Source organism: Saccopteryx bilineata, chromosome 2 (genome assembly GCF_036850765.1).
Source record: "Saccopteryx bilineata isolate mSacBil1 chromosome 2, mSacBil1_pri_phased_curated, whole genome shotgun sequence".
NCBI lineage: Eukaryota > Metazoa > Chordata > Mammalia > Chiroptera > Emballonuridae > Saccopteryx > Saccopteryx bilineata.
This window is the reverse complement of record NC_089491.1, coordinates 256,152,469-256,167,130: the sequence shown is the minus strand read 5'-3', so window position 1 is coordinate 256,167,130 and position 14,662 is coordinate 256,152,469. Positions and strand designations below refer to the sequence as shown.

Here is a 14,662-nt window from a genome sequence, read left to right as displayed (position 1 = left end):
GAGGTCACCAGTTCAAAACTCTGGGCTTACCTGGTGAAGGCACATATGAGAGTTGATGTTTCCTGTTCCTCCCCCCCTTCTCTCTCTCTCTCCCCTCTCTAAAATAAAGAAATAAAATAGATTAAAAAAAATCCTTTTGAGCCCTGGCTGGATAGCTTGCCAGTTCAATTTCCAGTCAGGGCATATACAGGAACAGCTTGATGTTCCTCTCTGTCTCTCTCTCTCCCTCTTTCTATCTTGCTGAAACAAACAAACAAAAAATTAGCCTGACTTGTGCAGGCACAGCGGATAAAGGGTCAATCTGGAATGCTGAGGTCACTGGTTTGAAACCCTGGGCTTGCTCAGTCAAAGCACATACAGGAAGCAACTACTACGAGTTGATGCTTCCCGCTTCTCTTCCCCTTTCTCTTTCTCTCTCTCTCTCTCTAAAAATCGGTACATAAATTTTAAAAACTTCTTTTTAATCCTCATGAATGGAGTGGAAATTAAGCCTACTTCCAACTAAATTTGGTAGACTACTAAATCTATGCTCCACTGTCATTAACCTAAAAAAACCCTTTTCTTAACCATTTTATACACAGTTATCCAATTATGACAGAATTCTGAAGTTGGACTAACAAAAATGGGCAATATTGAGTTTCTTAATCTTTACTGTAGATATACATACATTGAGAAACCAACATCTTTCTAAAAGTGACTTAACCCTTAAGATGGTGACCACGCAATATATAGATGATGTTACAGAATTGTACACCTGAAACCTATATGATTTTATTAACAAACATAACCCCAATAAATTCAATAAAAAAAGGAAAAACAAGAATTAAAATTTGGCCCTGGCTCAGTAGCTCTGTTGGTTAGAGCGTTGTCCTGATATGCAAGGGTTCTGTGTTCAATCCCTGGTAAGGGCACATAGAACAATCAATCATAATAAAACAAGATATCAATGTTTGTCTCGAAGATTATTAAAAAAAAATTCAAATTTTATTATGAAAAGCTGAAAGAAATTACTTCACCATAAAGATGGATATTAAGATGAAATATACATGCCACCCTCAGATCAGCCTGTGAAAGTGATTCAAAAGCTTCTCTGCCAGTACTCTAGGTAGAGTCCAGTCAGAACTTTATACAAAAAGTTTTGGCAGAGTTGAAATCACATAAGCTTATAAAAGTAGTTCAAATCAGTTTCTCTTCTTTTAATAAGGCTTTCTCCATTCCAAATTCACCTGTCAACATTTTAGGTAATGAATTTAAGTTGTGAAATAATACTCAGCGCTCTCAGGTATGAGAGGAACTACACTAGGGAAGAAAAAACCTGAATGCAGAAGTAAAATGCTTTCTATCAACTCACAGTTTAATGCCAAAACAGACTGTTAAGACAGAAATTAACCAAGAACCCTTTTACACCTGAAAACAATCTCCTTGCCTCTCTATTTTTTTTACATGCTAAAAATGAATATCACTTTAACAGCACTTGATACTTTATCTAGTAGGTAACAGTAATGGCATCAGTACACAAAAATGGCCTGACTTTAAAATATTAACCAATCAGTATCCTGGGAAGCCAGGGGCAATAACCGTATCAGAATCCCTGACTGGGTCCACACCAAGAAAATATAGATAGGGGCCAAGTAGGACACAATCCTTCCTGTCTACAGTCCCAAACACATTTTATGTACTCCAGCCCAATACATTTCAGAAAACCAGAAATGAATTCACAGCTCACTGAGTCCTGGCAGCCTCTTTAAAAACATTCAATAGCTAACAAGATACTAAAGCAACAGCATCAATAAATAAATAACAGCCTGACCAGGTGGTGGTGGTGCAGTGGATAGAGCGTTGGACTGGGATGCTGAGGACCCAGGTTCGAGACCCCGAGGTGGCCAGCTTGAGCACAGGCTCGTCTGGTTTGAGCAAGGCTCACCAGCTTGGACCCAAGGTCGCTGGCTCGAGCAAGGGGTTACTCAGTCTACTGAAGGCCTGTAGTCAGGGCACATATGAGAAAGCAATCAATGAACAACTAAGGTGTCGCAATGTGCAACGAAAAGCTAATGATTGATGCTTCTCATCTCTCGGTTCCTGTCTGTCTGTCCCTGTCTATCCCTCTGACTCTCTTTCTGTCTCTAAGGAAAAAAAAAAAAAAAAAGAATGTCCTTGATGAAACAGTAAAAATTATTGATTAAAAAAAAATAAAATAAACAACATTGTGATGATTTGCACTTCCCTGGAAAAACCAGATGTCTAGATGAGCAATATAAAATCACAAGTTTTTAGCTAAAAGAAACATAATTGAAGACTTACTTTTGCGAGTCTATTTCCAATTTGTAACAGGAAAAAAAAACAATTGAAAATATGGTTATCCTAGCCAAGCACCTAAAATGCACCAAAGAATGCATTTCTTTGGGGTATTCACTGGTTTTGGGAGGCACCTCAGAGCTAGAATCCTTACTCAATAGCATGTAAGTCAACACGATACCACCTGTTACAGAATCTGTGTGTCAACATATACTGATCCGCAAATTCATCCAGAATTTAGCCAATATTCCTTTCACCTGAAAGCTTAGAAGCAAATTCTAAGCTCTGGGTATTCACACTTTCAGAAAAACAAAAAAAGTTCAAAGCAACGCTTTATGAACTTTAACATTTAATCTACATAGTGAATCAGAACAAGACTACCACTTCAGATAACACTAATGAAGTACCTATACAATGTTACCAATTTCCCCACCTTTATAGAGAAACACTATTTCACTAGTAACAAAGCCTACTTTTGTGTAGCGATGGGGGGATTTGGAGGCCAGCTGCTTCTTCATGTCAAGGAAAGCATCTCCATTTTCTGTTTCACCAACATTTCTATCCATGGCTCCTTGGTCTACAATTCTTTGCACCTGTAAGATAAATCAGAACATAACTGTCACGGAAAACAAGAAATTTTCAGGAGGCTTGGCTGTTCAAGAAACTGAAATTCTTTTTTCTTAAAATGACTACCATTAAAAAACAAACCTTCCCAGTCAGGGAACATACAAAAGTCAACTAATAAATGCATACATAAATGGAATAACAAATCAATGTTTAAAAACAAACAAAACCAACCTCCACTCAACAATTATACATAAACCAGAACCTAGCTGGAAACAGAACCACTAGCACTTAGTTCTCTCTTCCAGTAAGTAAAATGCTCTAAACATCAAAAGGGTAACGAAAGCAGAAATGGAAGGTGCCCAAATCAAGGTACAGCCTTTAAGCAGCTTTACTACAAAAATAAACCAAGATTAGTGGCTGCTACCCATGAGAAGCGTTCAAGCAGTAGCGGGGAAGTTTCCCGGAATGGGGGCAGGTAGGAGGCTGGTTGGGGCCGGAGATCCGTAAAGTAGGGCTGAAGTAAAGTGCCTGTCACTTGCCAATGGACGGCGCCAGCTGCCCCTTGTTATCCGGGGACCAGGGAGTGGGGACGGAGCCCGAGCGCCCCTTGCCCAGCCGGCCGCACCTGTGGCCATGTCAGGGGCGCCTGCGGTAAGAAAGAGGCGGCGCCGGCTTCAGCACCGAAACTCGATTTCCCCCAGCCACGACCCCAACCCCCAGCCTCTCGTGCAGGCCTCGGCCCTGCGGCCTCTTTCGGAGGAAGGGCGGGGACAGCATTCACGAGGGGAGGCGGGCCGGAGGGAGCGGGGAGACCGAATCTCCCGGCCCGGGCGCTCCGAGCTGGAGCCGGCTCGGGCCCGCCGCCCGGGCCCAGCCAGCCCGCCCGCCCGCCACCGCCACCACCGCTGCCGCCGCCGCCCGCCGGCAGCCCCTCGGGCTTCGCGTCCCTGCCCGCCCCCCGCGCGCGCCCCGGCGTTCGCGCCCCCGCCCCTTCTCCGCGGATTCTGGAAAACGGCGCCTGGGACACCTCCGCCTCTGCCACCGGGCCCTTACTCGGTGCCTCCGCCGCTCGGCGGCCCTTCCCCTCGCCGCGGCACCCCTTTCCGCCGCCCGCGCTGGTCCAAGGGCTTCTCCGCGCGGCCTTCTATCTCGTCCCCCCCCCACCCGTTCGAGCTGTCTCTTTTCAGCCGCCGTAACCGCGGCCCAGCCTTCCGTCCCTCCTTCTGCCCCCCTCCCCCTAAATAACTCCCTCCACGCACCCGGGCCCCAGCACCGCCCTCGCCGCCGCGAGCCCGGATGTGAGGTGGCCGCGGCGGTGCCGGGTGGAAAAGAGAAACAACGCGACGCCCTCCCGGGGCCACGGTTCCTGCGAGCGCTTGGTGGCGGGTAGACGGAGACGGGGGAAGATGGCGACGGAGGGGAGGAGGCCGGGCGGGGGTCGTTGTAAACCCTCACAGGTGCGAGCAGGCGGTTGTCGTGGGCAGCCCCTGGGAGAACGCCGCGTTCCCACGCGCGCTCAGGGGCGGGGCGGGCCGGGACAAGCGGTGCTTGGAGCCCGTAACCCTCTCTGGTTTGTTCTCCTTGGAAGGAGGTGGTATCCGCGGAGTGGGCACGGGTCCGCCCTTGCGGGATGTGGAAACGCGTGGTTCGCTGCATTTGCACTGTTCGCGACCGCGGAGAATCATGGGCTTAGGCAGTGAGAATCTGAGGCGAATCCGGACGCTTTTGAGCCTTCCGGGTGTGGACTCGAACGTCAGCTCTTTTATACTAGTATGTAATCTTGGGCTAAATTCTGACTTCTTTCAGTTCCGCTCTTCTTTCTAAAATGGTCTCTGTATAAATCTCTGAGGAATAAACGAGAGTACGCCTTACTGTATTACTAGGCAAACTTGCCACGACTGTTTTCGATTGAGCAAAATGAGACTGACAGATTCATTAAAATGTTCATTCCCGCCCATAATCTGAAGTCTGTCCAGGAAGGGGAAGTGCGAGTGTGTTTGGGTGGAAATAAGACGGCGAACAGCCAAGCGCGTAGTACCCAGTGCTGAGACTGAAGGGAACACAGGAATGCAAATATTATTTCCCTACTGTGTGAACAAAGACTGTAACTGCTGGGCCAGGGAGGAGCGGTCTGGAAAATCAAATCTGAGATCCTCTGTGAGCCTTTTCTCCAGGATTAAAACAAGCGCCTGTTTCTGTCCCAGGGTTTGTGGGAAATGTTACACAGGTGTGGAGGGAATCGTAATTTTTCTCCGAAAGTGTATCGACCAAGTCTTACATTTCTTTTTAAAAAAATTCATTTTAGAGAGGAGAGAGAAAGAGAAAGGGGAGGAGCAGGAAGCATCAACTCTCGTATGGGCCTTGACCAGACAAGTGCATGGTTTCAAACCTGCGACCTCAGAGTTCCAGGTTGACGCTTTATCCAGTGCACCACCACAGGTCAGGCAAGTCTCCCATTTCTTGAAGGGGCCTTTCTTTGAGCTTAACTTTCTTTATTTGTGCTATCGAGATTGGACACTGAATGATCACTAAGTTTCCTTCCTATGAATCTTCACAACAGAGAAAGCAATTTTGAAAACGTTTTTCTTTCCCTCTGTAATGCTGAATAAAATGTTTTTACAAACTGTATTTTCTCTGTGAGAACAGGCAGAGGGGAGTATTTGTAAATGGGCCGAGTTTGCATTCCAGCCCCACCACACCCTACAGGCTGTGGAGAATTAGGCCATTTATTTATTCTTAGCCTTGGTTTTCTTATCTGTAAAATTGGGAGAATGATAACCCACCGTTGTCAAGATTAAATAGGATAAGGTTGGTTAAAGGCCTCATACAACCTCCATAAAGCTGGTGGGTTTTTTTTTAAAGCCTATACAGAGACACATTGTAGGTGATCAAATAATGTTATTCATATTATTATTCTAAAAAACAAACTGCTTTTGGAATCTAGGTTTTTCCTAATGGTGGAGAAATGGTCTAATCCACTGGCCATAATGAAGTAGTGAAGATGGCCTATTTTTTGAAGTTCTTAAATCCTGATTTCTGTTACTAAGTGAGAATCCTGAGCCAGTCATTTCACCTTTCTGGACCTGTTTACTTATTTGTCAAAAAGGGATATCAGTTCCTGACCAGGCAGTGGCGCAGTGGATAGAGCGTCGTACTAGGATTCGGAGGGACCCAGGTTCCAGACCCAGAGGTCGCCAGCTTGAACGCAGGCTCATCTGGCTTGAGCAAAAAAACTCACCAGCTTGGACCCAAGGTCGCTGCATCGAGCAAGGGGTTACTTCGTCTGCTGAAGGCCCGCGGTCAAGGCACATATGAGAAATCAATGAACAATTAAAGTGTCGCAAGGAAAAACTGAAAAACTGATGATTGATGCTTCTCATCTTTCTCTATTCCTGGTTCCTGTCTGTCTGTTCCTATCTATCTCTCTCTCTGTTCCTGTAAAAAAAAAAAAAAAAAAGATAGCAGTATCTACTTCTTAGGCTTGTAGTGGGAATTAGAAATATACACGCACACATATTTCCCATTGATTTGAGATAGAGAGAGAGGAAGGGAGAAAAGCATCTACTAGCTCATTGTTTCACTTAGTTGTGCACTCACTGGTTGCTTTTTTTTTTTTTTTTTTTTTATTGATTTTTTAATTGATTTTTAAAGAGAGGGGAGAGAGAGAGAAGGGGGAGGAGCAGGAAGCATCAACTCCCATATGTGCCTTGACCAGGCAAGCCCAGGGTTTCGAACCGGCAACCTCAGTGTTCCAGGTCGACGCTTTATCCCACTGCGCCACCACAGGTCAGGCTCACTGGTTGCTTTTCATATGTGCCCCTACCAGGGATCTAACCAGTGAAGTGACCTTGTCATGCCTGGAGGGCGCTACAGCCAGGGCTGGAATTAAATATATATTAAAAACAGTGTTTGTGCCTGTGGTGGTGCAGTGGATAAAACATCAACCTGGAATGCTGAGGTTGCCAGTTCAAATCCCTGGGCTTGCCGGGCAAGGCACGCACGAGCAGCAACTACTATGAGCTGATGCTTCCTTCCCTTGCTCTCTCTCTTGCTCTCTCTCAAAATCAATAAATAAAATCTTAAAAAAAATAACACTGTTCGTGTTACACCCTCAAACTCAGTGACTTAACATTTATTTTGCACCCAAATCTACAATTTGAGTTGGTTTTAACTGGGACAGCTGTTCTCTGCTCCCTGCTCCATTCAGAGTCGGCTGAATCTAGGCAAATCTAGAGAGAACAAGAGTCACACAGTTGCTGAAATTTGTTTTCTAACCTAGCTTCGAGATCACTGTCTATTCTGCTACATGCCACATTCTGTTCTTTCGATAAGAGTCACTAAGACTGGTCCATGTTCAAGGTGAGGAGACTTGGAGTCCACCTTTATATGAGAGGAGTATGAAAAGGATTTGGGAGTGCTTGACCAGGTAGTGGCTCAGTGGATAGAGCATTGGCCTGGGATGCTGAGGACTCAAGTTTGAAACCCCAAGGTTGCCAGATTGAGCGTGGGCTCATCCATCTTGAGAACAGGCTTACCAGCTTGAGTGAGGGGTCACCGGCTTGAGTGTGTGATCATAGATATGACCTTGGCTTGATGCCCAAGGTCGCTGGCTTGGCTGGAACCCCCCCTGGTCCCCAGTCAAGGCACATAGGAGAAAGCAATCAGTGAATAACTAAGGTGCTGCACCTATGAGTTGATGCTTCTCGCCTCTCTCCCTTTCTGTCTTTTTTTTTTCTTATTGATTTTTAGAGAGAGGGGAGAGAGAGAGAGAGAAGGGGGAGGAGCAGGAAGCATCAACTCCCATATGTGCCTTGACCAGGCAAGCCCAAGATTTCGAACTGGCAACCTCAGTGTTCCAGGTCGACGCTTTATCCACTGCGCCACCACAGGTCAGGCCTTTGTGTCTCTTAAAAAAAAAATTTGTGGCCTGACCATGCAGTGGCGCTTTGGATAGAGCGTCGGACTGGGATGTGGAAGACCCAGGTTCGAGACCCCAAGGTCGCCAGCTTGAGCGCAGGCTCATCTGGTTTGAGCAAAAATTCACCAGCTTGGACCCAAGGTCGCTGGCTCAAGCAAGGGGTTGCTCGGTCTGCTGAAGGCCCGTGGTCAAGGCACATATGAGAAAGCAATCAATGAACAACTAAAGTGTCGCAATGCACAACGAAAAACTAATGATTGATGCTTCTCATCTCTCCGTTCCTGTCTATCCCTCACTCTGACTCTCTGTCTCTGTAAAAAAAAAAAAAAAATGTGAGCATATTTTAAAATTACCACAAGCCACATGTGAAATCCACTCAAGGAAATTTACTATCGTGATATTGGCCTGGCTTGGAGCTTGTTTCCTAAGTCCTGTGGTATATCCTAGCTAGGATGTACTCTGCCACTAGGCGCTTCTTCTTTTTTTAATTTTTATTTATTGATTTTTAGAGAGAAATGAAGAGAGAAAGAAACATACAGAAACATTCTGTTCCTATATGTGCCCTGCTTGGGGATGGAATCCTCAACCTCTGTTACTGTCTCTCTCCTTTAAAAAGAAACAAAACCACCTGACCTCTGGTGGCTCAGTGGATAAAATATTGACCTGGAACGCTGAGGTTGCTGGTTCAAATCCCTGGGCTTGCCTGGTCAAGGCACATACAGGAAGCAACTACTATAAGTTAATGCTTCCTGTCTTCTCTCTCTCTCTCTCTCTCTCTCTCCCCCCCTTTAAAAAGTTAATAAAATTAAAAAAAAAGTGTATTAAAAAGAAACAAAACCAGTGTGGGGAAATTCCTTGAGAGATAAATGATTTATTTATTCTAGTTGCTTACTAAATATTTGAAAGTAGGGATTATACCTAAGTTGCCCTTGCACCAATCTAAATGCATATGTGTGTTTTTTTTCCAGTCAGGGTTTTTTTTCGTTTTTGTTTCAAGGGTATTCCTCCTCCTCCTCCTCCTCTTCTTCTTCTTCCTTTTTTTCGTGAGGTTTTAAAAAAATTATAGATTTTAGAGAAAGAGGAAAGGAGAGAAACATGGAGTTGTTGTTCCACTTACTTATGTATCCATTGGTTGATTCTTGTGTGTGCCCTTACCAGGGGTTGAACCCTCAGCCTTGGCTATGGTGAGGACACTCTAACCAACTGAGCTACTGGGCCAGGGCTCCAAGGATAATTCCTAGTTCTAAGAAAATAGGATATAAAGCTTCACAGTTGTGCCATCCTGTACTTGGGTTAAGGACTATTAAAAATTGCTAAGGATCTTCCCAAAGACCACACAGCAAATTATTTGTAGAGCCTAGACCCCCTTCTGGCACTTTATATTTTTTATTTTATATACAGGAAGTACTTAAAATAGAACCTAACACCATGTAAATGATGCCCTAGCTATTATTGTATACTGTTATGTTCTAATCTTTCATTATAACTCCAGTGGAAGAGCCTTTCATCCCTTCCTAAATTAGAGCTGATGGTGGTAAATACACATGACATAAAGCACCAGCAAGTCATTTAAAAAGCATGTTTATTGATTGATTATCTGGGATATGTCATAATTTTTAAAAATTGGTTTTAGAGTGATAGGAAGGGAGACAGCAAGCGAGAGATAGAAACTGATCTGTTTCTGTATGTGTCCTGACCAGGAATTGAACCAGCAACCTCTGTGCTTCAAGACAATGCTCTGAGCTATCCAGCCAGGGCAGATATGTCATAATTTATATACAGTACTTCTAAGACTGATTTTTAGAGTAAGTAGATATTACAGTGTTAAGTAGGCCTTTGAAAATCACTATTTTAAAATTGTTTGGCTGCATTGCTTCAGATAAGGATCCTCCCCAAAAGATTGGCTCCTGTGTCCTGCTGGAACTTCTTCTTTTAAACACTTTTTAAATAATAGGCATGCTCTTCTGGAGCACACAGGAGCCTTTCCCTTCCCCTTTTTCCCTCACAGGCATGAATCTCCTAAACTCTAAAGGACCCCATGAGACTTACAACCAGGGAGCAATGGGCAGCAGCAGCTCCTCCAGGATAACCCCCTGAATCCCTTTTCTCTGACTCTCCAGTGAGTTGACAGCAGCCCCTCCTTGGCTCACTTCTTTCCCATAATGCCAAAGCAGCCCTGCCTAGTCCCTCTCCTGTTTCTTCTTCTATGCCCTTCCTTGTTTCACTATCCCCATCTTTAATGAATGTACTCTCACAAGCAAAGAATAGCCTGACCAGGCGGTGGCGCAGTGGATAGAGCGTTGGACTGGGACACAGAGGACCCAGGTTCAAAACCCTATAATTGCCAGTTTGAGCACAGGGTTTCTGGCTTGAGGGTGGGATTATAGCCATGACCCCATGGTCTCTGGCTTGAGTCCAAAGGTTGCTGGCTTAAGAAAGGGGTCACTTTCTCTACTGTTGCCTCTCAGTCAAGGCACATATGAGAAAGCAAATAATGAAAAACTAAGGAGCTGCAACGAAGAATCGATGCTTTTTATTTCTCTCCCTTCCTGCCTGTCTGTCCCTATCTGTCCCTCTCTCTGTTTCTATCACACACAAAAAAAGCAAGGAAAAAGGAAAAAAAAAATTAATGTATGTAGATAATAGATAAAAAATGCAAATACCTATTATTCCAGTAGTTCTCAAAGTGTGCGCCAGGCCCTAGAAGATTTCCAGGTGTGCCCTATGATATTCCAGAGAAATATGTGCCTGTTGGGGACCAAAAAACCAACAGGGTTTTTGGAGTTTAGATCTTTGGGGGATTGAGGTGTGGGGAATTGGCTGTAAACTGACAGTCTGCCCAACCCCCCATCTCACTTGCCTGATTAGGTTGCAAAAGGCTGTTAAGCTGTGGTGCTGGATTGTTTACATTACCCTTCATGTTCCCCAGAAAGACTGGAGGCAAGTTTGTTCTATCCTTTGGTGTAAAGTTAAGATGATATGTATGGTGGGGGTTTTCTGCATTCAACACAATGAAGAGTAAAAAGAGCCTGACCTGTGGTGGCGCAGTGGGGTAAAGCGTCCACCTGGAACACTGAGGTTGCCGGTTCAAAACCTTGGGCTTGCCTGGTCAAGGCACATATGGGAGTTGATGCTTCCTGCTCCTCCCCCTTCTCTCTCTCTCTCCCCTCTCTCTAAAAATCAATAAATAAAATATTTTTTAAAAAAGAGTAAAAAGAGAGGAATTCTTCCATGTATTGATGAGGAAATGAGAGTTTGCCTTTCAAATATATGCCCAAACATTGAAGAAATCGCTAGGACACATCAGGCTCATGTTTCTCATAAACACAAGAATGAAAAACTTAACACATTCTTTTTTATGAATTCTAAAAAGCTTAACTCAAAAAATGTAACGATTTTTTTTTTTTTTTTTTTTTTTTTTTTTTACAGGGACAGAGAGAGAGTCTGAGAAAGGGATAGATAGGGACAGACAGGAATGGAGAGAGGTGAGAAGCATCAATCATCAGTTTTTTGTTGCGAGACCTTAGTTGTTCATTGATTGCTTTCTCATATGTGCCTTGACTGGGGGCCTTCAGTAGACCAAGTAACTCCTTGCTGGAGCCAGCGACCTTGGGTCCAAGCTGGTGAGTTTTTTGCTCAAGTTAGATGAGCCCACACTCAAGCTGGCGACCTCGGGGTCTCGAACCTCGGTCCTCTGCATCCCAGTCCAACACTCTATCCACTGCGCCACCGCCTGGTCAGGCGTAACAATGTTTTTTAATGTCAGAATAAATTTAATTTTGTCGTATTTATTTCGTTTAATTACCATAAAAGCACGCTTGGACTTTATTTTTTTCTTTAATATTTGACTTAATTATTCTAACATATTTCTTAGAAATTTGTATACAGTGCGCCTGCAATTATTTGTAGGATTTTAAATGCGCCCGGACTTCAAAAAGTTTGAGAACCACTGTATTATTCTAATCCTGACACCCAACAAATTATTTTTCCTGATGTTTTTAACGTAAAAATTTTCAGACATTTACATGCACAATACTAGTCTTTCTTCTCTCCATCAGACACAAAACACAGGAAAAACAGCATATAAAAATGCCTCACCTAACCTCATCCCCTGCTATTTTTCAAAGATGACCAGAGTGGCCCCCAAATTTAAAAATAAGTAACTATTTACTAACAACTATTGCTTGTTATTTACATTTGAAAGTAATAAGATATAAACCTGGGATAATTTTAATTAGGAGGCTGCAGAACGACGCGCCCCCACCCCCTAGTCCAGATTGACAGTCTCCTGGTTCACGCAGGCACGCGCCCTATTTCTTGGGGGCCACCTCGCACTCCCTAAAAGTTATAGAGAACCAACAGCCAGAGGATGGAGATGGGGAAACTCAGGCAGGAGTTTGGAGATGGGGGAAAGATCTTTGCCTTGGCCTCCAGACGGAAACCTTATCACTAAGTGCTTTCCGCGCGAAGCGTAACTCTGGGATCCACTCTGAAACAGCTCCCATTCCTTTTTTCCAAGAGCAGCAGTAGGAAGCTGAGCTCAGAAAAATAGCAAGCCAGGGAGGCAGAGAACCCTCCGTGGGGCTGCCCAGACTCAGCGTTTACCCGGCCTCTCCAGGCTAACTCCCTTTGCGGGAGCTCCAGGCCTGCCAGAGTGAGGCGTGTCACCTGCCGGACTGAGGCTGCGCGAACTCGAGTGTGCCTGGCGGGGCGTCCCTCACGCACGCCGCGTCGCCGTGGAGATGTGGGTGGGGCCGGCGCGAGACTTGCGAGCGAAGGCGCGGGAAGCGCTGAGCGGGTGTGTGGGGCACACGGGTTCAGGTCGGTCGGCGTGTGCAGGCTCCCGCTGAGACTTCCCTGAAGCCCGAGTCCGGAGGGCTTAACTTCCCCAGGTATGAAGCCGGGTCTTACTGTCCCCAGACTCTTAAGGCTCAGCTTCTCCGGCCTGGAGCCCAGCAGCGAGCACTTGCACGTTCCTCAGAGCTTGGCTGGATGACCCTCTTGTGGCAACCTTTGCTTCCTCCTCCTTTAGAAGTGCAGGTGATTCCGCCCTCCCCCGGGGTTGGGTGAGGAGTGGGGCCTGTCCTTTGCCGGCGCGGCGCTCTCGTCGTTTCGCCGTGTGCTGCTTCCCGTTAGTGTCTGTCGCCCCGGGGCGTCGCATCCTCCCGCACGTGCGGTGTACTGCAGGGGCTGCCAGTGCCAGCGTCCTTGCAAGGTTCATTAGCGTGCGCGGATCCGATTCGAGGGTTTCTGGGGCCCTGCTGCGTAGCCCGGCGAGAGGCTAGTATAAACAGAGCTTAAGGGCCCTGTCTGAGCCCCCAAGGGACCAACTGGGCAAACGTGATGAAGCTTACCCCTGTGGGAGATTAGTGCTTCCTTTTATTTGCGGGGAGGTCGTTCAGATTTCTTGTTAACCTCTGTGTAGCTGTATAATAAATATTTGTTGATGAATGATGTTAGGGACCTGAGTATCAATCCCAGCTGTGTACCACTTAGCTGGTGACCTTGGGCACTTGGTCTGTAAAAGGTAATGGCCACCCCTTTTGGGGTAGTTATATTAACAAGCAGGTAATTAATGAAAAGTGCTTAGTACTATACCTGGCACAAAGTTCCCACTCTTTCAATGTTATATATATATTTGAAGATAAAGCATTTAATTGCAGCCACTATTATTCTGTCTATAATCCACCAGAAACATTTTTTGTTTTGCTATGTGGACGACCTGCACAAATGAGTTATTCCAGGAGAGAGAACAGCAAAATAAGACATTGATAATGAGGAGAAAAATGTAAAGGAAACATTTGATTCTCCTTACATTTTATATCCAATTGATCCACATAATTTTATTATATAAACATTTTATATTTTACAGTTTCAGTTTATTACTATTAAAACCTTTAAAATTTACTGTGACTAAGAATTGTTTATAACCTTAGGTCCACTGAACTGCTACTAGAATTTCTGCTGATCCAATTGCCAATATAAATTTAAGTTATATATAGGGGTGGGCAAAAGTAGACTTACAGTTTATTCTTGTATTATATATTATTGTATCTTATTTGTATTATAACTGCAAACCTAATTTTGCCCTCCCCTGTATAACCCCAAATAGTTTTAAAAATGAAAAACCAAGAGGAATTCACCACTTCGGCAAGTTAAAAACGTTTCTAGGCTACAGTTGAAAAAGTTGGAACAGATAAGAGTGAAGTTTTTTGAATGAATTCTTCTTGTAAGTATAATTTTAAGATGAACTGGTAATACATGTGGTTTCTCATGATAAATAAACAAGGCTAATGTAATTATATGAAAAGAAAATTTAGAGCTCTTAGGAAATATGAAAAAATTAGGAAGGATGATTTCAAAATTTCTTATGATTGAATATGGGAAAGAAAATAGCATTTGTAAATGAAAACAAACCCAAAAGGTATAAAATTGGCTGCTGTATTCTCTCTCCCTTGTTCCACTTCTCAGTCTTTAGCATCTTCAGGCAGGTTTACTGCTCAAGCATCCAATCTCCTTACTGGCTTCCTGCTGCTGGCTTTCCTTTACAAGTTGTCAGATGATTTCCACGTTACTTTGAATGTAATCTCTACGTTTTAGGTCGCATGGTACTTGCCTAAGTGCTGTGAAAATATGAGGTTTGAAGGTGTCAGGGAAGGCTTTCTGGTAGTAGTTGAAACTTGTTCTGGGGCCTAAGATATAAATTTAGGTACTGGATTTCCTTACCTTTTTTTTTTTTCAGTAGGATCATTCATTTCTCAAACATTGTTAGAAGCTGCAAAATACTGTAGCTTCGGATCTGCACATGCTAATGAGCCTTTTTTCCCAGCTGATTTTAAGTGTGTATATTAAAGCTCTGGACAGTGAAACAAGGTGTCAGGT

At 44.4% G+C, this 14,662-nt stretch overlaps 2 protein-coding genes across 19 annotated transcripts in view; one reads left to right on the top strand and one right to left on the bottom strand.

Moving 5' to 3' along the window:
- The window catches only part of EIF4ENIF1 (eukaryotic translation initiation factor 4E nuclear import factor 1), a 53,983-nt gene extending 49,866 nt beyond the window's left edge, over positions 1 to 4,117 (bottom strand). Inside the window, exons 1-2 of one of the 4 annotated variants that reach the window (XM_066260094.1) lie at positions 3,916 to 4,117; positions 2,769 to 2,888 (exon numbers count right to left, since the gene is read on the bottom strand). In XM_066260094.1, the coding sequence (XP_066116191.1) occupies positions 2,769 to 2,861 (93 nt within the window). In that variant the 5' untranslated portion in view covers positions 2,862 to 2,888; positions 3,916 to 4,117. Of the gene's footprint in view, positions 1 to 2,768; positions 2,889 to 3,401; positions 3,782 to 3,915 lie in introns of those variants that run through there. The other 3 variants (XM_066260095.1, XM_066260096.1, XM_066260097.1) reach the window with 3 other exon arrangements.
- Positions 3,407 to 14,662, top strand: part of SFI1 (SFI1 centrin binding protein) — a 104,899-nt gene continuing 93,643 nt past the window's right edge. For 9 of the 15 annotated variants that reach the window (XM_066260093.1, XM_066260091.1, XM_066260089.1 and 6 more), the window contains exons 1-2: positions 4,501 to 4,632; positions 11,210 to 11,403. The gene's annotated coding sequence lies outside the window, so the exon portion shown is untranslated. Of the gene's footprint in view, positions 3,514 to 4,496; positions 4,633 to 11,209; positions 11,404 to 12,536; positions 12,673 to 12,715; positions 12,821 to 13,926; positions 14,010 to 14,662 lie in introns of those variants that run through there. The other 6 variants (XM_066260081.1, XM_066260080.1, XM_066260079.1 and 3 more) reach the window with 6 other exon arrangements.